Source organism: Ostrea edulis, chromosome 3, assembly GCF_947568905.1.
Source record: "Ostrea edulis chromosome 3, xbOstEdul1.1, whole genome shotgun sequence".
In the NCBI taxonomy this organism is placed as follows: domain Eukaryota; kingdom Metazoa; phylum Mollusca; class Bivalvia; order Ostreida; family Ostreidae; genus Ostrea; species Ostrea edulis.
The window spans coordinates 50,603,523-50,626,011 of NC_079166.1; the positions used below are offsets into that span (position 1 = coordinate 50,603,523).

At 35.9% G+C, this 22,489-nt stretch overlaps 1 protein-coding gene across 2 annotated transcripts in view; it reads right to left on the reverse strand.

Moving 5' to 3' along the window:
- The window catches only part of LOC125674155 (DNA mismatch repair protein Msh2-like), a 243,605-nt gene that overhangs the window by 16,820 nt on the left and 204,296 nt on the right, over window positions 1–22,489 (reverse strand). For both annotated transcript variants that reach the window (XM_056158092.1, XM_056158093.1), the window contains exon 18: window positions 12,163–12,334. In XM_056158092.1, the coding sequence (XP_056014067.1) occupies window positions 12,163–12,334 (172 nt within the window). The remainder of the gene's footprint in view (window positions 1–12,162; window positions 12,335–22,489) is intronic.

The window sequence follows — 22,489 nt, forward strand, 5'->3', positions numbered from 1 at the left end:
CAGTTCCACTGCCACACGACATCTGGCAAATCTAAAGCTGGAGTAAGATAGACTTCTTTACAGATCATTAGCACCATCTACACAGCAAGCATATTCGGCTGCGCTTAACAAATTCCAGAATTTTCTTGGTCAGTTCCATTTCCACCCATTTTGGCCAGTCCCAGTCACAGTTACTACATTACATTGGGCACCTTTCACTGCAAAACATGTCTTACAGGACTGTATCACTTTATCTAAATGCCATCGCCTACAAGCATAAAATACATGGCCTTCAAGATACAACCAAATGTTTCATTAATTGTTACCAAAACCCTTGAAGGACTGCGTAGGTCAGCAGGCGTAACCAAGGATACCCGTATTCCTATATCCTACGAACTTTTCTGCCGAATTACCCACTCCCAACCCAATGTATGTAGGTCTGCATATGAGTCCGCATTATTCTCGGCGGCATTTACCATCACTTATTATGGTTTGCTGAGAGTTTCTGAAACAATTGCACTACAGCGCTCTGACATTACTATTGTGCATCACAGCCTTTGCCAAATTATCATACAAAAGTCCAAAACGGACCAGATAGGCAGCTCTGCCAAAGTGGATATCACTCCATATCATAACTCCACACTTAACCCAGTTGTGACCATCAGTCAGTTCCTGCGCCTTCAAGACCGAGTATCCAGAACCGGCCCTTTGTTAGCACACTTGAACACTAAGCCCTTAACAAAATATCAGTTTCAAGCAGTACTCCAAAAATCACTGCAATTCATAGGAGTACCAGGTCACTTTAGGTCACATAGCTTCAGAATAGGCATGGCAACAGAATTAGCAAAAATGGGCCTTTCTGATTCTGAAATCAAGGCCAAGGGAAGACGGTGATCTGCTGCATATTTAAGTTACATCCGAACATAACACTTAATTTATTAGATGTTCTTCTATGCTAACCATACCAAAGTTATTGTAGGTACCCCTACAATTTGGATCTTTGGATCATCAATCCCTTTTTGGGCAGGACACCATGCAGCAACCCAACGGCCAGGGGGAAGTAACATTAATTTACCTGTTTTTTACCTGTCAATTGGCTTGGTCGCAGGGGAATGCATTGGGACCAACTGGATAGTGTGGTGTCTGAATATTTACTTCATCTACCCCCACCAAAATTTTTGCTAATACATCTTGGCTCTAACGACCTTACTACACCTGCATTGACAGGCATTGAGCTTGTCCACAGAATCCAGTGTAGTTTGTACCGCTACAATGTACTTCTTCCCAACACCACCTTAATTTTTTCATCAATGTTACCCAGATTGTATTGGCACGGTGCCCCACTTACTGCAGGCGGCAAAATCAATAGCAAACGCCTCAAAGTCAATAAGGCTATCAAAAAGTTTATTAAATTACCCAAGAAGTCACTGGCTGTTATATTAACCATGACACAACTATCAGGGTTTCAGAAACTACCCTGTTCAGGCACGATGGTACTCATTTGTCCAAAACAGGTCTAGACATCTATCTAAACAACTTGCAATCTGGGACTCAGTTGTTTTTAAATAACACGTTTAACATCTACCCTTCAGAGTAGCTCAAATTAAGTGTTCAATTACTATTTTTGTGGGGGGACATAGTGCTTATGTCCTGTGGTGGGGACTGGGGGATACCGTAGTGTAGGCTGGGATCAAGTGGCCCCATAACCTGGTGGACTCCCCACCCTGCATACAAAGCAGGGGGGCGTGGCTCAAAGTAACAATGTGTAGTTGTGCAAATATGGTAACAATCGTGGGTCATGGCCTGCCAGGGCTGGTCCCACCTCCACCTCGTTCAAGCGGGGGGAGGCCACAGTCTGGGAGAAGGGCGGTCCCACCTACACTGGTCCAGAACGCGGTAATCGTTCGGATCAGGCACTTGTGCTTACACTCGGCCTCCTTTGTGCCCATACTGTCTTGGTACAATTGCATGTATCCCCCTGTCCCCCACAAAAATTGTGGCCTTTTCATCCACTTACAAACCTTGTTCCATTCCATATGTTGTATCGTGTAAATTGTGCTGTTGTACTTTTTGAAGCATCAATAAAGTCATGTTCATATTCACGGGTGTTATCATTTCAAGGCAATGCTGATGCATTAAACAGGCTGGGATCCGACTGGTCCATCGGACAACATTTGGTTCAAATATCGAGCAAGCAGGCATGTGCTGCGGAATGCGTAGCGCACTGGATCTAATAATTAATACATTTTTGTGCTTTTTCTGTACCAACTGAAAAGTATACTTTTATGATACTTTTTCTATACTTGTTTAAGAGTGTGCTTTTTTTTGTTGTACTTAATACATTTTCGTGCTTTTTCTGTACCAACTGAAAAGTATACTTTTATCATACTTTTTCTATACTTTCTTAAGAGTATACCTTTTTTGTACTTTTCTCTGGATACTTTTTTTTGGTACTCAATACATTTTTGTGCTTTTTCTGTATTTCCAATCATACTTTTTATGTACTTTGCAACAAATAAAAATATGCTAAAAATATATTTTTGTTCTCTTATAGCACAAAAAAAGTATACTTTTTTGGAGTAAATTTGGAACGACAAAACGCATGGTTCCAAATTCAGTTAAAAAAAGCATGCTTTTTTGTACCTTTTGGGGTACTTTTTTTGTACTAAATTTCGCTCTGGGTTATGTATTGTTTATACGAGAGCCTCCTATTAAAATGACGTAATATTTGATAGTGACGTCACAAAACCACGCCAAACGGGGTGTTTGGTGAAATCTGCTTATTTTCAATGTTATATCTGTAAACTTTGATTAAATTGAATAATTTTCACATATACTAATTGCATTCAAATTTTGCATACATAATGAGAACCTAAATATCTTCCTCCATTATCAAAGGACAAGGTACGTTTGGGGCCAAATTTGGCCCCGCGTCCAAATTAAATGATATTCCTCAAAATTCTTTCATATGGTGTATACTTCCATAAAATGGTTATGATGTCTTCGTAAAAAGCTTTACTTATGTATAATACATATGTAAATACAGTATAGTTTACGATAACGTTGTGCCATTTTGACGTTACTTTATGCGACGTCATGAACAAGAAAGCTATATGTCATGAACTCAATATGAAAATAATCCAATTTATGTCGCCATATGCTCAAAGTTTTATTAAACAAATGTGCACTATGATTTTATTTGAAAAGTTTAATTGATTTTTTCCAAAAGTTTTAATCAATTGTAGATGATTCGATGCGGTGGATGCTGTGAAATGAAGGACGATTAGTGTAATTGTATCTAAGAATTGTAGAGCAACCCATATATATTCATTCAATTTTAACATTGTATTTACATTTGCATCCAATTTGCATTGTTTTAATCTAAATTAAATGAATATCATATATGTACGTAGCGTGTGGTTACCTTAAGTTATTCTTGTGTGTATATGTACACTTTGTTCGTTTTTTTCCCCGAGCGCACTAAATGTTTTCAGCGAAGGAACACGCACTAACCAATGCTACATTGGATTGTACATGTAGTAAAAAGAACATGAAATTCATTCAGAATATATGTGAAAAGAAATATTATAAATCGAATTTGAAAAGTGTTTTTTTTTAAATTCAACACATGACAATGGGACCGAATGTAAACCTTATAGGATGTGATAAGATTTACAAACAATGTGATAAGTTCTACACAAGAGTTTCCATATTGAAAAATAATACATAAAAGTATATTTTTAATATATTACAGTGAAACTTCTCCAAACCGGCCCCTCAGAAAACCAGTTCTCCCTGAATATCGGCCGATTTTAAAAGTCCCGGCAGAAACCTTAACATTTCCTTACAAACAAAGTCTCACAAAACCGGCCACCCCTGAAAACCGGACATCGGCCACTTTTTAAAGTACAATTGTTAACAAACATATGTAATTTACCCTTGTAATACCGGCCACTATTTGAAGACTAGAAAAGTTTGGCCAGAGGGGTGATTAAGACTGGTCAGGTGAAAAATGAATGACCTACTGGCCAGGTGGGATATTATCCACCGAAGGTGTGAAAAACACAAGTGGCCTCTATAAGTTCTATAGTTTACCTGTGCTGTCCTGGGTGTTAATTGGTGCTTGGCTAATCCAAGTGACCCTTTCAAATTTCTGTATGAAATGTTATAAACAGATATGCACATATTGAATGAATACAATCAATTCGCCATATTGTTGCACCATGGATATAAGTGGTAGTTAATAAACAACAAACCCATGACTGTTAATTATAATTTTCAACAGATAAATGATTTTTGGGGGGTTTCCATAGTCTTAAAATTCCTAAGAAATATCAAAATTAAAATTATATATTTACTACTGTACTTTTCAAAAACGTCAAAACAAATTTGTTAACGATATAAGCAATGGACGTAAACAGAGTATTTATAGGTAAGAGGAATTCCAATAATAGGCCTCTGTGTTTTCTTTATGTATCCTGTTATAAATTTTTAGTTAAAATTAGATGATTGCAGCAAAACTATTTCTTGTAATAATTACCTGTAGGTACAAGCGGACTAATTTGATCTCCACTGATAATTGATCATAGATCCCAATATCATAGTGAGCAGTACCTACTCTGTACCCACTCTGTGTATTAATTGCAGCAATCAAATGGTTATGTGTTTGTTTTGTTTATTAAAACATAAGCCGAAATTCTACATATTTCTATACATATATCAAATGCAGTTTTATTTAAACGGAATGTTTTCCATCATTTATGCATGTCAATGTAAAAATGTTTATTCATGTTTAATTAGTTTTAGTGCTATAAATTGAAACACCATATTATATGGTTTGTGGTATGTCAATGAAATATCTTATAAAAATTGAGCTGAAATGTCTCTAAATGCTAAATTCTCGGTAAACCGGCCACCCCTCTAAACCGGCCGTTTTTGTTGGTCCGACAGCTGGCCGGTTTAGAGAAGTTTCACTGTATTAATACAGTCATTTTTGTACTTTTTTGAATTAATACAGAAAAAATATATTATTTTTGTATCACAAAAAAATGGGTAACTCATTTTTATATTAAATTCTGACTTTGATTTTTTAAAGGGTATTATTTTTGTATCATTTTGGACTTAGATTAATTTCAATATATTATTTTTGTATTTTTAGGGACTTTTTAGGGTATTTTTTTCAAGCATATTATTTTTGTATCAAAATTAAACTTAGTCATTTTCACTGCATTAAAATTGTATTTTTTAAAAACTTAGTCATTTTTAATCCAAATCTTTGAATTTATATGTATTAATTTTGTATTATAATTGGACTTAAAGTACTGTTTATTATTAAGGTCTTCCGTTATTGTACTGTTTATTATTATTATTTTTTTTTTCCCTTTCGTCTCCGAGACGGTTGGATGGATTTTCATGAAACTTTCACAGATTATGGAGAACGATGGTACCTCAAGGCATTTTTTTCATTTTCTCAAGATTTACTTCCGTTCGTGAGATATATCCGATTTTCCAGTTTTTGAAAGCAACTTTGTCCAGGGGTAAACTTGTAAACGACTAAAGATAATCGAATGAAACTTTCAGGGATGATAGATCTCTTTTTTCTATAGTGCATGCCTGTAATATGTTTTGTCGCCGTCACTTCCGGTCGTCACCGGAAGTGATTAAACGAATCATAAATTCTAAACTTTTTTCTTTCAAATTGAAACCTATATCTGTTTACTAGGTCTCTTTCTAATTCTCAAAAAGTGTTGACCCCATCAGAAGTTGAATCTCCAACTTCCGGTTGTATCAAAGAAAGACTATTCATTCTCTCATTTTTCAGTGCCATAAAAATCGGTCATGAAACAAGTTAATGAGTTGAGTTTTACATATATTATAGTCACTATAAATGTCTAGAGTAACGTCAACTATTTTTGTAGAATTCACTTCTGGTCGTTAGATATGGTGTGGACAAATTCAGACTTTGTTTCCCTGATATCTCCGGAACGAGTATAGATATACACTTGAAACTTAAAGGGGTTATAGATTAGCAACAGTCCATCTTAAACATATTTTGTATATGAGTGTACGTCACTTCTGGTTTCAACAGGAAGTAGTTGAAAAACTTACTGTATTCAAATTTTTTCAACACGATTTCTCAGAGATGACTCAATGGATTTTCTTGCCAATTATGAAGATGATAGAGAATTGTAGTACCCTTAGACACAATCTTTCATTTTTACAAAATCTACTTCCGTTCGTAAGATATGTCCGATTTCCATTTTTCAAAAAATCATCTTGTCCGGGGGTAATCTCAAAAACGACTAAAGAGGAACAAATGAAACTTTCAGGTATTATAGATCTCTCGATTGTATAGTGCATGCACATTAATTTGTTTTTCGTTATCAATTCCGGTCGTAACCGGAAGCGATTGAAAGAATCACTAATTTCAAACTTTTTCTTTTAAACTGAAACCTACACTAGTTTATTAATGTAAAACTTATACGGTACCAATTTTGATGCACCAGATGCGCATTTCGACAAATAATGTCTCTTCAGTGATGCTCAACCGAAATGTTTGAAATCCGAAATAACTATGAAGTTTTAGATCTAAATATAGCCAAAAACAGCGTGCCAAACAAGTGGAGCCAAATTCGTCCAAGGATAAGAGCTATGCATGAGGGAGATAATCCTTAATTTTGAAATGAATTTCTAAATTTTATAACAGCAATTAAATATACATCCGTATTTTCAAGCTAGTAACGAAGTACTTAGCTACTGGGCTGTAGAGACCCTCGGGGACTAACAGTCAAGTATCTTTCAAAGTATTCAAAGAATGTTGACCCCGTTGGTAGTCAAAACGGCTACTTCCGGTTTCTCAATAAAATACTCTGATACCTTTCGTCTTTGTGTCCCCCATAAATCTTGTTTATATTTCAAGTGTTTGATATGATTTTCAAATATCTTAAGAACAGTATCAACATCTAGAGTTAAGACAATTTTATTTTTCAAAATTCACTTCCGGTCGGTAGGAAGCCACTACTTTTTCTTTCTTTAGTCTGCTTCTTTTTCTTGAGAACTCTTTCAAATAGAGACGTGAAACTTTCAGGGAATATAGACAATAGAGAGTCGCTGTGGTTTATGGGAAAAGACATCTGAATATTACTTCCGGCCGTCACCGGAAGTTACGAGAAATGGGTGAAAACTTCATTAACACACCTCTCATGTCTTGAAAAGGCACATTCTCCGATATATTTGAATGATTCTCGTAAGAACAGAAAGCTGTGTACCGGAAATGTTCAAACGGAAGACCTACTCATTACTAGTAATGAGTGTTTAGTTAAACTTATTATTAATCAAGAGTGTATGTAACTGAACGTTATCCTCATGCACTGTAATAGCATGTATGTACATACTACATGCATATGTAGTTAAATCAAATACATGTACTGTATCTGCATAATCAAATAATAATTTTTTGGTAACATCCTGGTACTGCAACTGCAAAGTGGGATTGTGAGTTGTAGGTTGTTGTGTTGTGGTGAATTGGCATACGGAATTTAAGACACCAACTAAAACCCGTGCTGGGCGTTCGTGACTGGGTCGTGCATTTAGAGGACATCGCTCGTGTCTGGTAGTGACGAGGAAAGCGGAACAGAAGAATGGCATAAATTCATTGCGAATTTGTTTCATAATACTTTTATCTATTTATCATTTTTTTTGGTTTACAAAAATCTCATTAATTCGATTTGTTTGATACACATGTATGCATTTGTATATAAATAATGCATTTAATGAACTCGGAGACCTTTTTGAGTGAATACATCGCAGCAATTGTGCATTCTTTATTTTAAATAAAGAAGTCTGATATTGTTACTCTGACCAAATCTCTTACAATTATGACGCTTTGTTTCCTATTTATTAACAAAATCATGCGTGCATGTTCGCTTATGAGAAAATGCAAATGCAAACCTCAATAACATGTATTTCAATTACATATATATATGATATATACAAGAAATAACAAAATATGGTATTTTTACGGGGTCATTATTTTGAGAAGAAAAAAAACTTGCACTATTAATATTACGTTTTAGAAAAGTGGATAGACATAGCCTACACTCAGGATGTAGGCTATGCCTGTCCGCTTCTCTAAACGAAATATTATAATAATTGTAAATTTTTCAACTTTCAGTAGTTCGGGATAAACAGAAAAACGTCGCCAAAATCTCGCCTATTGAGTGCGCTTTTTTTTATTTTCGAGATAAACCATGCCTTTCAACAAAATCCGCTTTAAGCGATGTTGTATAATTTATTTTCGTAAATTTCTATGATCTACTTCATGCTAGTTTTTTTTAAAATGATTAAACTCAATGCCCAATACACAACAAAGGAAGTAAATCTATTTTACAATTTTGAAATGACCGTATGCGCTGCCGTCCCTGTACGTACTATGTCACATATTAGAAAAATAAATGACGCTTTGTATGTACACGGCTGCCGTTTTCAGCGTAGAAGTTTTATTTATTATTCTGAATATATATACCAGGTAGATAAATTATATACCATGGAATTGAGCAGATCCTTGGCTCAGTAAAGTTTGTGGAGTTTAAAAACGTGGCATATTTCGGCCAAAAACGTACCTAGTTCTTTGAGCTAAACGAACTGGCAGCATGATTTGGAAGGAATATCTTCCATGACCCGTGGTGGTTTAAAGAGTCTGTGATTGACAACATTCATAATCATAGAGTTCATCCTATATTCAGGTGTTGAAAAATCTAAGTATAGACTTGTACGAATATGAAGTGGACCTAATTGTCTGTTGATGAAAGGCAAAAGTGAATCAAATGTGACATCATTTACACTTGGTTTTTTATATGAACGATGTCAATGACTGCGTTTCCATCTTTGAGTATTGGGAAGGAGTCCCATCACATGGAGCAATAAATTTACATAAATTTAAATAACTGAAGATATCTTCAATTATCTGAAGATATCAACAATTCAATTATTGTGGATGTGAGCATCAAATCAATCATTGCTCTCATCAATTGAATTGATGTGTGCATCAATGTGGTGGAATTATTGCTTGCAAACAAATTAAGCTAGGTCTTTTGGAACAAACATAGAGTTTTAAATCTTTGAATAACCTTTCTTGTGACTAAAATCCTATAATTTATTTGATTGTACTATCATGGGATTTCAATAGTTGTTCTGTCCATAGTTAAAGTTATCTTTCTTTGTTAATTGATTTTGTCATGTTGGAACTCTTTTGTGTTTTGGGGTAGATTTGTTATATTCATGTAGCCAGTCGTCACCGCTTGTTTAGCAGTTTGGATGCTGCTCCTTGTTTTATGAAAACTTTAGCCTATGACAGAGTGAGTATTCATGTCAAACTTGTGTTTTACACATAAAGCTTATGATTTACACATGTGTATATATTTCAGAAGCTTAAATAAGACCTGTATACATTATACTTTATAAACAATCAACCAGAAGAGAACAGTTTAATTTTTTTTTTATTGGCCCCGGTCTTTGCAAACCCAAACATCACTACATATAAACAATGCTGCCATATAATGTTGTACATATACACATACTACAACTACGATAACTAATAATTTGGCGTCTTGGGGGCTACTCATTCCTTTCTTAACAATCTATTATTAATAACAATATCTGGCTTGATCCTATCATCAAAACTGTCTGAAGTAAAAGAGTAAACAACCCTGCCTATAGGGTCAATATACGCAGACTGCACTCTGGGCTGATCCCAGGAGTGTATGCCTGGGGCTGATCCCAGCAGGCATCTATGATGAACCATGCCCGGGGCTGATCCCAGCAGACATCACAGAACAAGTGAACCATGCCCGGGGCTGATCCCAGCAGGCATAAAAGAAAGTGAACCATGCCCGGGGCTGATCCCAGCAGGCATCAAAGAACGAGCGGACCATGCCCAGGGCTGATCTCAGCAGGCATCACAGAAAAGTGAACCATGCCCAGGGCTGATCCCAGCAGGCATCAAAGAAAGTGACCAATGCCCGGGGCTGATCCCAGCAGGCAACGAAAGGGAACAAGTACTCTGAGCTGAACCCAGGAGCGATAACGTATTCCTGGGACTGATTCCCAGTAGGCATAAAACTCTGTTAGTCTAAGAAAACACTACATACTAGTCAAATTCTATTAAAAATTTAACAAACTACCTATGTAGAATAAGTTATATGTGATGATAAAACTGTGGTATATACCGTAATAATAAGCAAAACCAAACATAGACTTGGGGGTAGAATTCCCCTGGAATGAATGCCTAGAATTAAGTAGCCCCATAGAGAACCAGGGATGCTGATGGGAACGGAGGGTGGGTAGCTGCAAACACAAGCGTCTTAAGTATGAAATGAAACAATTACAGACTCCCCCTCTAGGCATCAATGCCCCTGGTTGCTTTTATCTCATTGGTCAATTCTATCTCTCCTACTGACCAAAACATCTATAATTAGAGCCCAACAAGATTTTTATAATTATGTCTTGTTATACAACCAATTCCTGGTAAACAATAATTATACAGAGACTGGTAAACAATAATTATACAGAGACGAGCAAACAGTAAGGTAGAAAGTACATCTTGTTTATAAATAATAATCTAATCCTATTAAATTTCAATTAATGATTTCATACAAGCAAGTTATCATCTGTTACATTTGCATACTTACCAACTTATATTGATTTGCACAATCTCATATTGATGATTGTTTTATATTTGTTGCTCAATTCATTTCCTATGGAAGCCCACATTGAGTGTCACGACTCTATTTTTAAAATCTCTGTTTTTGGTAATGCTTTCAATACTCATATTGTATGAAATACATTTCTTCCATCATTTTAGTTGTTCTACATGTTGTTATATCAGAATGTCAGAATTTATTGTGAATGCAAATGTTACATGATTTTAACAGACTTGAATCTGCAATATGTCAGGAAGCTTTCAAATTCATGTAAATTTCCACTTTCCTGGCCTAGTAGTTTTTGAGAAGATTTTTAAATATCCCAAAATATAATTGTATGTAAAACTTTGATCCCCCTTGTGGCCCCATCCTACCCCCAGGGGCCATGATTTTAACAAACTTAAATCTGCACTATGTCAGGAAGCTAACATGTAAATTTCTGCTTTCCTGGCCCAGTAGTTTTTGAGAAGATTTTTCCTATATATTTGTATGTAAAACTTTGATCCCCCCCCCCTTGTGGCCCCATCCTGTCCCCGGGGGCCATGATTTTAACAAACTTGAATCTGCACTATGTCAGGAAGCTATCATGTAAATTTCAGCTTTCCTGGCCCAATAGATTTTGAGAGGAAGATTTTTAAAGATTTCCCCAATATATTTGTATCTAAAACTTTGATCCCCCTTGTGGCCCCATCCTACCCCCGGGGGCCATGATTTTAACAAACTTAAATCTGCACTACGTCAGGAAGCTTTCATGTAAATCTCAGCTTTTCTGACTCAGTGGTTCTTGAGAAGAAAATTTTTAAAGATCTTTCCTATATATTTGTATGTAAAAATTTGATCCCCTATTGTGGCCCTATTCAACCCCCGGGGGCCATGATTTAAAAAAAACTTAATTCTGCACTACGTCAGGAAGCTTTCATGCAAACCTCAGCTTTTCTGACCCAGTGGTTCTTGAGAAGATTTTTAAATGACCCCACCTTATTATTATATTTTTGCAATTATCTCCCCTTTGAAAGGGACATGGCCCTTCATTTGAACAAACTTGAAAGCCCTTCACCCAAGGATGCTTTTGTTTGGTTGAAATTGGTCAAATGGTTCTGGAGAAGAAGTTGAAAATGTAAAAAGTTTACAGACAGACGATAGGTGATCAGAAAAGCTCACTTGAGCTTTCAGCTCAGGTGAGCTAAAAACGTCAAAAAAATATTGGCAAGTGACGATTTAGGATGGGCGACAATTTGGGGTGTACTATATATAGTACATCCCAAATCATCGCCCCTAATGATAGTGCAATCTTGTCCCAAATCGTCGTCCCAGCAACGATTTGGGATGCCGGGCAACGATTTGGCCCATCATTTGGGGTGTAACATGGCATGTCAGTACAGCTATTAAGGTCACAAATGATGACAATACTAAATATCTGTTCAGGAAACATCCAAAATTTGATAGTAAACCACATTTCAAACAGTAAACGTTTAAAACTTACCTGCTATGGAAATTATCTCAGCAACTATATTTTTCTGCTGTTCATGATAGTCCATCTTGGCTTTCAGGTAATCTTCATTGAGCTGTTTTAAGGCACTATTGTGAAAGCGCACTCCGTTGTTTTTTGTGTCTAGAGTTGTGTAGTTTTTATTATTTCTTAGTGCCTTTTCCTCCTAGAAAATCAGTTGCTAATCATAAATGGTCATTATTATAGCAGTACAGTGGAGCCTAAATTCTTAATCCGGACATTCTGGCTTCCAACAAAATCATCCGGATAAATGAAGCGTCTGGATAACTGAATTGTATATTTTAGATAGCTTACTTTATTGATTTGTGGTGAATTCAACACATTTTATCATTCAATTTAACAACTTGCTTTATCAATTAAATCATAATAATGTCAACATTTACATGCATTTGCATATATGCTTACAATGTACATGTAGAACTACAAACAAATATACAAAATTGTGTACCACATGCAATAACAAGACGATTTTGTGAAACACAAATGCCCCCGATAATGGTAAATTCCAAAGATGGCCAAGGTCACAAGGACAAATATCTTAGTACCAGTAGAAAGATCTTGTTATAAGAAATGCTTTGTGTACCACATGCAATAACAAGACGTGTTTGTGAAACACAAATGCCCCCGATAATGGTAAATTCCAAAGATGGCCAAGGTCACAAGGACAAATATCTTAATACCAGTAGAAAGATCTTGTCATAAGAAATGCTTATGTGCAATATGAAAGCTCTAATATTTACCATTTAGAAGTTATGACCAATGTCAAATATTTTAAAAGTAGGTCAAATGGAAACATCTTGTCACAAGGAATACTCATGAAATATCAAAGCTCTAGCACTTACTATTCAAAAGTTATTTGCAAGGTTAAAGTTTTCAAGAAGTAGGTCAAACTCCAAGGTCAAGTCACAGGGTCAAAAATATTGGTACCCACAGAGAGGTCTTGTCACAAAGAATACTCATGTGAAATATCAAAGCTCTAGCAATTACCGTTCAAAAGTTATTAGCAAGGTTAAAGTTTCAGACAGGATGACAGACAGGACAAAAACACTATGCCCCCGATCTTCGATCTTGGGGGCATAAAAACAAATATGTACCTGAAAAATAAATAAAATTTCTTAATCATTTACACTTTACACATTTACTTCTTAAAGAAGTCAAGTCATCTTCTTTTGTCGGGATTCACATGTTTTCCTAAAATCTACATGCCACAGTTTATATTCTATAATTATCCAAGCCCGGAATATCAGGAGGAATCAAAGGCCTGAAGGGCCTGAGAGTCGACTCGCACTTCATTGTCAACAGGAATAGGTAATCTTAAAGGAGCAAGATATTAGTAATCAAGGATGACGAACATTGTGTGTGTGAGTTCGCATATGCACGCTTCTTTTAGCAGGATTTATACTTTAATGCATCATGCCTGTGCAAAGTGACTAAAGAACAAGGGACGTTATTGGCCAAAATTGGCCGCGCTTCAAAAACTGATCATATTTTGCAGGTAGAAAGGTGATAATTTTCTCGTTTCATTCATAAATAACATGTACCATTTACTTGTTGCTGATATTGAGAAAATAACGTTACAATATTGCATTGTTAATTCTGACGCTATATCTTCCGACTGTCGCTTTTTCGGAACGACGTCATCGACCTTATAGGATTTACAGTCCCCTGATTCTTCTAGAATATTTTTATAAACGTTACAATTTTAACTTTTTATATAAAAATACTCATTGAGATCAAAGACTATTGAAAACTAGCATGCTATGAAAAATACATTATTCATTTACCTGCAACTTTATCATGGTCATAGACATTTTGCGGAAGAATCTTGTGTTAATTAGAGTGAGGAAAATAATGCGTGTATTTGTCAAAAATTGTTGAGTAGAATGCAATCATATTTTCGAAGGTGCTGTTCAATGTCCTCCTATTCAAATGAAATATGGAAAATAAAATGGCTCTTGAATTTTCTTTCTTTCTTTTTTTTTGGTCATAAATATAAACAATTCGATTAAAAACGTCGATTGAGTCGGATAAAATAACTTAATAGTTATGCCATGTACACCAAGGACTATATAACAGGTCTATTTAAATGTGTATGCAATATACATGTTACAGTACATACGAATAAAATATGTCTGCCTGCTGTGGGTATTTACAAAATATATTGAATAAAGTGTGGTAAATGTACATGTACTAAACGATACAAATTTATGTTGCATGAATGGGATATCATTATATTGGGTACAGCAAAGCACGTCAAGTAAAATACATGTAACTTCAGATGGTATATTACATATAGCAAATGCATTTAAAAACCTCACAAAAATGCGTCCGTGTTTGTATCTTTACATTCCCCTAAATGGTCAACAAAGAGTAGTTCCAACTCTCTCTCCATATAGTGTTCATCTTTGATAAATGAAAATTACATCAGTCAGTGGGCATGTCATTGTATGCACCGACATTCAGTATAAAGCTGTAACTGCTTTTCCCTGGCACTTATTTTCATATGCGAATAAGGATATATTGAGTGACCCCCCCCATCATTCTTGATAGTGGTACTGAATGAGAAGAAAAAAAATAGGCTTAAAGTTATGAATTGAACCCATATGTAGCGAAGGATACCCCCCCCCCCCCCCCCCCCCCCCCCCCCGATTTAAGAATTGGAAAATCAGGCAGAATTTTTTTTGTTCATTTGCCAATAACTACCAACTTATCCTTCTGTACATCAGCAACATTCTTCGTCATAAAAGGGTTCAGTCGTGTATTCCAACTTATTTCAAGTTCAAGTCTACACCCTGTATTTCTTACAGCTATACTTCTACTATTGCATCCAAACTTCTTAATTATAAACAAACTTTGCAGTGCCTAGATAGACCATCTTATACGTAATCCACCAGTTTGTTCTTGTTCTTCATCTTCTTTCAACTATAGTCCAGCTGGACATGTCATTGCTGGTGATGTTGATATAGTTGAAAATGAGGACCTCAAATCACTTATTCTAAAAGGTCCTAAATACAGAGAATCTCGGTCGTTTAATTGGCGACAGAACTTCATCTCTATTATGAATTCTGTCGAAGATTATGCCAGACGATGGGCTAAATATGAAAAAGAAGAACTTGATACATTGTCAGAATGGGTTAAAAGCATAAGAGGGATATTAAAATCCCGCATTAGACACATGAAAACAAAAGTACGCACCATCTATCCTTCTGTGTTTAGTAAACCAGAAGTGATAAAAGAATTAAATATGTTACATGAGGAATATGTTTTGGTTCCAGCTGACAAAGCTAGTAACAACATTGTCTTTGTAAGGCTCATTATTACAACTGTATTTTAAACGAACTTGTCATTAATTCAAGAGGGGCGCTAAACAATTCAATCAATCAATCATATGCGATATAGAAAAAAAAAATTTGCCACAACAATGGTCGAAGTTTTCAAATCGATCACAGGTTCTCGACGTTTTAAAGAAACCACATCTCGCTGGAAGATATAAATAATGATTTGCTGTCATTTTATTTTTAATTTAAACCGTTTTAAGAACCTTTGGAATCAATATCTAATTACTAATGTAGTAATATTTAATTTCAACATGCATCATATATACATACATGCATGTACGTTAAAATTGATGTCAAACCCCCCCCCCCCCCCCCCAAAAAACGCACAAACACGTCAATATTATTAGTTTTATGCATTATATCTGATATATTTGTATTAAAGATAGATTAAAATTTAGCGAAAAAAGTAATAGACATCCCAACTATCTAGCTCTTGAGATATAACGTATCAGTACCCATTTTTGCTGAAAATGAACGAATTTTGGTCCGATTTTTGTAAAAAGAAAATAATTCGAGTTATTAAAGGTCTATGCGTGCATGTCTTTGATTATTATTCTTTTAAAAATTCAATTTATTCTTATATAATCTTTCTTTGAAAAGACAGGATGTCCAAACATATTCCCATGACCTTTAAAAACGAAAGTACAATAATTTCCATTCATCATGCGGTGGATTTTTGATCCGCCTCCGTGACTCGAAATGCAGACATCATCTGCATTTATTAGGTGCAGATTTTTATGGCAAACTAGGGAAAGCATTAATTGTTTGACTGGACATACATATATATTTATTAAATCGCAAAGTAAGTAAAAGTTTATGAGGTTAAATGATGGAACAGTTTGCTTCCATTATATAACAAGCAAAATATTGACTTTGCATAACGAAAATGGCCGATTTCCGCATTCATTCTTTTTCAAAATTCATATTGTTTACATGCAGCCAACAACCGACACCATATTGATAATGAAAGAAGAATATTAATGGATAATTAAACATGCAAAATATAAATATGGTTGTTGCATGCAAAAGTTTTTTTTTCAGTTCTATAACATGCAAAATATTGACTTTGCGTAACGAAAACAGTCGATTTCGCATTCCTTCTTTTTAAAAATTCATATTGTTTGCAGCCAACAACCGACACCAAATTGATAATGAAAGAAGAATATCAATGGATAATTAAACATGCAAAATATAAATCTGGTTATTGCATGCAAAAGTTGTTTTCTTCAGTTCTATAACATGCAAAATGTTGACTTTGCGTATCGAAAACAGCCGATTTCACATTCATTCTTTTTTAAAATTCATATTGTTTGCAGCCAACAACCGACACCATATTGATAATGAAAGAAGAATATTAATGGATAATTAAACATGCAAAATATAAATCTGGTTGTTGCATGCAAAAGTATTTGTTTTTGCTAAAGTTTATTCATAATTTATTTCAAATCAACAGACTCCGCTAAACAGCTCATATTTAGCGTATATTCATGACGTCATAATAAAATATCACGTCATTTTCATGTAAGTGGGATTAGAAGAGCATCATAGTTATGTAAATAAAAAGAATAATTAAGCATAGTATGAAAGTTGAAACAAGAGCAACGCCAACGTGGCATAATACGCCCGTAGATTTTGCTCAAGGAAAACATATTTTAGTGGGATTCATATTTTAGTGAAGTTAGCACTGGCCTCTGTGAGCTAATTCATTATCATGGTGATCAAATATACCAAGTTATAATATCCAGGAGCTTACGGTTCGGTTTGTATCCTGCCCACAAGGTTTTCCTAAAAAGTGATACTACGACCTTGACCTTTGACCTTGAAAAACAATAGGCATTTTCCTCTCATCATGGTGATCAAATATACTAAGTTATAATATCCTGGAGCTTACGGTTCGGTTTGTATCCTGCCCACAAAGTTTTCCTAATAAGTGATACTACGACCTTGACCTTTGACCTTGAAAAACAATAAGCACCTTCCTCTCATCATGATGATCAAATATACCAAGTTATAATATCCTGGAGCTTACGGTTCGGTTTGTATCCTGCCCACAAGGTTTTCCTAATAAGTGATACTACGACCTTGACCTTTGACCTCTCACCTTGAAAAACAATAGGCATCTTTCTCTCATCATGGTGATCAAATACTAAGTTGTTAAGCCCTAGGGCTTATGGTTCAGTCTGTATCCTGCCCACAAGGTCCGGACAGACGGACGACACCATACCATAATACATCCCGTCTTCGACGGGCGTATAAAAATGAAAAAAATCTCGGCGGTATATAGCCAATAACGTCCCTTGTCCTTTGACTAAGTCATGACCCCTGCCATTTAAATTACACGTACATATCCAACATGAATATAAAGAATCATTGCTGACTGATTGATTGTGCTAAGCAATCCATGATGTACAAATGCTAAGAATTGGAGGAAAATCATATAGTCATATAGTACTTTATATCACAACAGAAAACCCTCAAATACCGGTAATCACCACAGTGGTTGTAAGAAGATACCATCCAACAAAAAGTTTAGCAAATTAATTCCTTGAGCACTTTAGTCAATGTTACAATGACTATGCAGTTGACATCTGTAAGAAACATCACTGTTTTTACTGTACTGACTCTCCTTGCATATTTTGAGAGTTTATTTAGCAACTAGTCAAAAAATGCTACCATCAAAACAATAAAGAAAACAAGAAATGTTTGTCAAACAATACAAACATACAATAAGAGATGTTTGTAAAACACATATGCCCCCCATGGTGCAAAATTGAAAAGAGTTATACACACACATCATTTAATTGATATCATCAGTTCAAAATATTGAGCAGACAATATCTTCCTATGTCAAGAGTGAATTGACCATGTGACCTAAAAATCAATAGGGGTCATCTACTCCTTATGCTGTACCAGTGTACCAAGTTTGGTGTCAATCAAGCAAATAATTCTTAAAATATAGGAGACAATATATTACTATGTCCAGTTCAACAATTGACTTTTGACCTCAAAATTAATATGGATCATCTTCTCCTGAAGATGTACCAGTTTACCAAGTTTGATGTCTGTCAAGCAAAGGGTTCTCAAGATATTGAATGGACAGTATATTCCTATGTCCAGTTTGACCCTTGACCTTTGACCATGTGACCTCAAAATCAATAGGGGTAATCTTCTCCTGAAGATGTACCAGTGTACCAAGTTTGATGTCTATCAAGCAAAGGTTTCTCTAGATATTGAATGGTCGGTATATTCCCATGCCCAGTTTGACCCTTGACCTTTGACCATATGACATCAAAATCACTAGGGGTCATCTACTCCTTAGGATGTACCAGTGTGCCAAGTTTGATGTCTTTCAAGCAAAGGGTTCTCCAGATATTGAAAGGACATTATATTCCTATGTCCAGACTAGATTGACCCTTGACCTTTTGACCTGAAAAACATTAGGGGTCCTCTTCTACTCATAACCAACCTACATATGAAATATCATTATCATCAAATGAATGGTTCTCAAGATATTGAGCGGACAACATGTGGTCTACCGACCGACCGACAGGTGCAAACCAATATGCCCCTCTTCTTTGAAGGGGGGGGGGGGGGGGGCATAACAATACCCCTCCCCCAACGTGGTGCAGAATTGAAAAGGGTTATACACATGCATCATTTAATTGATAATAGTACCAAACCAATTCAAGAAAAGATGTTGAGTGGACAATATCTTCCTATGTCCAGAATGGACTGACCCTTGGCCTTTGACCATGTGACCTAAAATAAATAGAAGTCATCTACTCCATAGGATGTACCAGTGTACCAAGTTTGGTGTCAACCAAGCTACTGATTCTTGATATATAGGAGACAATATATTACTATGTCCAGTTTGACACTTGATCTTTAACCATGTGACCTCAAAATCAATAGGGGTCATATACTTCTTAAGATGTACCAGTGTTCCAAGTTTGATGTCCGTCAAGCAAAGGGTTCTCGAGATATTGAGTGGATAGTATATTCTTATGTCCATTTTGACCCTTGACCTTTAACTATGTGACCTTAGAATCATTAGAGGTCATCTACTCCTTAGGATGTACCAGTGTACCAAGTTTGATGTCTGTCAAGCAAAGAGTCCTCAAGATATTGAACGGACGGTATATTCTTATGTCCAGAGTGGACTGACTCTTCACCTTTTGACTTAAAAATCAATAGGGGTCCTCTTCTACTCATAACCAACCAACATTTGAAAATATCATAACGATCAAGTGAACGGTTCCCAAGATATTGAGTGAACATGTGGTCTGCCGACCGACAAGTGCAAAGCAACTCCCCCCCCCCCCCCCCTCCCCCTTCTTCTTTGAAAGGGGGCATAAGTGATTGTTTACAGTCACATGAATTTAGAAATATGGCTGAAATGGGTTTCTATACTTCGGAAAAACGTAAAATACTGACTATTACAATGACATTAATGGGCTTTAATAATTCTAGAAAAAATTACAATCAGAATAATGTATTATGCTTATTAATTTACACTCGTATTTAACCAAATATAATACGCACTTTTTAATTTTTTTATGAGAAGGGACACATACTACATACCACTAAAGGTTTTTGACTCATTTTGTTTTAGTCAATGCAATGTGCACTTAATTTTTCGCCGCGTTGTTTACCTCTCTAAAAGCGTAAAATTGTTTTAAAAAAATTATCTTACATTAATTATTATGAAACAGCCAATTAAAATTTTAAAACTGCCATGATATTATGATACAGTGACCAGCACATGTTTTGTGTACACGTCCTTTGTCACTTGATTTTGTCAGATTTCTGCATGTTGCACATTTTTCATGGGTCTGGCCGGGAATATGCGATTACTTTTGAGTTTTAACTTTCATTTTGCAGTAAACGACTGATGTACTTACCCATCTAAATGCGGCGAACTTTTAGAGGGTTATGTTTAAATTTCTTCATTTAGTACCAATTAAATATTGGTTGTTGTTGTTGGTTCCTTTTTATTTCTGTGCAGAATTACGGGTAGTGTCCACACTAGTGGGCCCCCTTCTAGGTATCTGGCTAGCTGCACACTGCACGCATGGCAGATGTCACCTCAGATCTCCATTCTTTCCGGTCTTAAGGGTCGGCAGTAGAGAGCTTCCATTCTCTACGATCTCTCCAAGATAGCATTGGCCAACCAACTCTACGTCTCCCAGGAACTTGTATGATTAGAGCGCACTTGACTGCACTGCTGGATCTGACAACGTGGCCATACCAGCGGAGTCTCCTTATCCTTAAGATGAGGTCGAGGTCATCGATGCCAAGCCGCCCCAGCAATTCAGTTGAACCTACAGTGGCCATATCTTCAGGCTTGATGTTACAGATCTGTCTTATCATGGCCCTGTCATTGAGTAGTAGGCGATGAAGATTTGGCTTGGTCAGTGCCCAGGTCTCACTGGTATGGAGCATAGCACTCCGTACACAGGTGTTATACACTCGACCACAGATATTATACGACAGGTGGCTTGATGTCAGGACTGGTAGCAGCTCCCTGAACTTCTTCCAAGCGGTCTTCACACGCATAGTGGTTACAAGGTCACAGCCACCAGCTGCGGAAAACATGTCTCCGAGGTAGCAGAAGGAGCCTACAACCTCCAACTTGTCAAGACCAACTTGGATATCACTCTGTGGCCTGGTATGTTTATAATTACCGAGGGTGGTGGTCGTTATACATCGCACCTTGGTACATCATTTTTGAAGCTTGGGTGATGTTTTCATTACAAAACACTGAACGCTCACATCGGCTATTTAATTGATATGAACTTTAAACAAAGAAAATATCGAGTCTGTTAAAACTTTATTGCTACAAACTCCCGTGCTTTGCTGAAATTAACATTATTTCCCCGAAAATACTGTTATGTAGTGTGTATAAGGACAAGATTGCCATTTTCATAAACAAGAGGCCAACAGGCCTTATCAGTCACCTGAATACTAGTGAAAAAGTATCACTACTTCCATGGGCTATGAAATCTAGAAAAAATTTCCTGTTCTGAATATCTGAACTAAATTCTAATGTTCACCAACAGTATAAAACAAGATGTGTTCTTTTGTTTTCAAACGCACGACTATTCTGGGAATTATCGCCCCTAACACTTTCGTTTTAAAACACACAGTTTGGTGGTGATCTTGTTTAGTCGGCCCTCTGAATAAATTATTATACCCAAGCTGTTAACATGCAGTGTTGTGTGTGGTTAATTAATAAAACCCGAGTTGTTGTTTATCTAACAAAATCAAGGATCAGGGAATCAAGGCCGGTGTATTTGAAGGTGTGAATTTCGACAAACTTTAAGAAGTGCCGGGTAGGCTAGATCGGAAATGAAAATCTACCACTTGTTATACCATTATGTTCAATAGAGTGAATTATTTGCAAGATTGTGATATAAATCCGGTAAATATTGTGCTTAGGACTGAAATTTCAAACAGACTATTCCCAGTTTTCCTGCATGAGATACTCGAGGTTTCCAGAATAATGACCGGAACTAGCGGCTCACTTCGACATGTCCCGAGTATTTGACACGTTCGAGTTCAAGAAAGTTGCCTGCATTAGTTCTAAGCTTAAAAGATTTGCTGTGCATGTACAATGGATATTGTAATTTATTTAATGTTTCTCAAATTGAATAACATATTTCCAGCATGTATTGTACAAAAGGAGACGCAACACTTCACCATTTGCTTTCTTATCACAAGCATTGCATTTTTTAGTTACACTAAGGATACAAGTAGGCTATACATAAATACTCTTTGCAACAAAGTGTTTATAAGTTTTAGAAAATTTACATGAAGTTCATAAATGAGTTTTAAATCTCATGTAAATGTGTGATATGAAATGCATGCAAAGTTTATTATTCTTAAACAGATTAAATGTAATTTTTGATAAATAATAAATTATGATACAACACATTGTATTCTAGATTTTTAACTACAGTGTA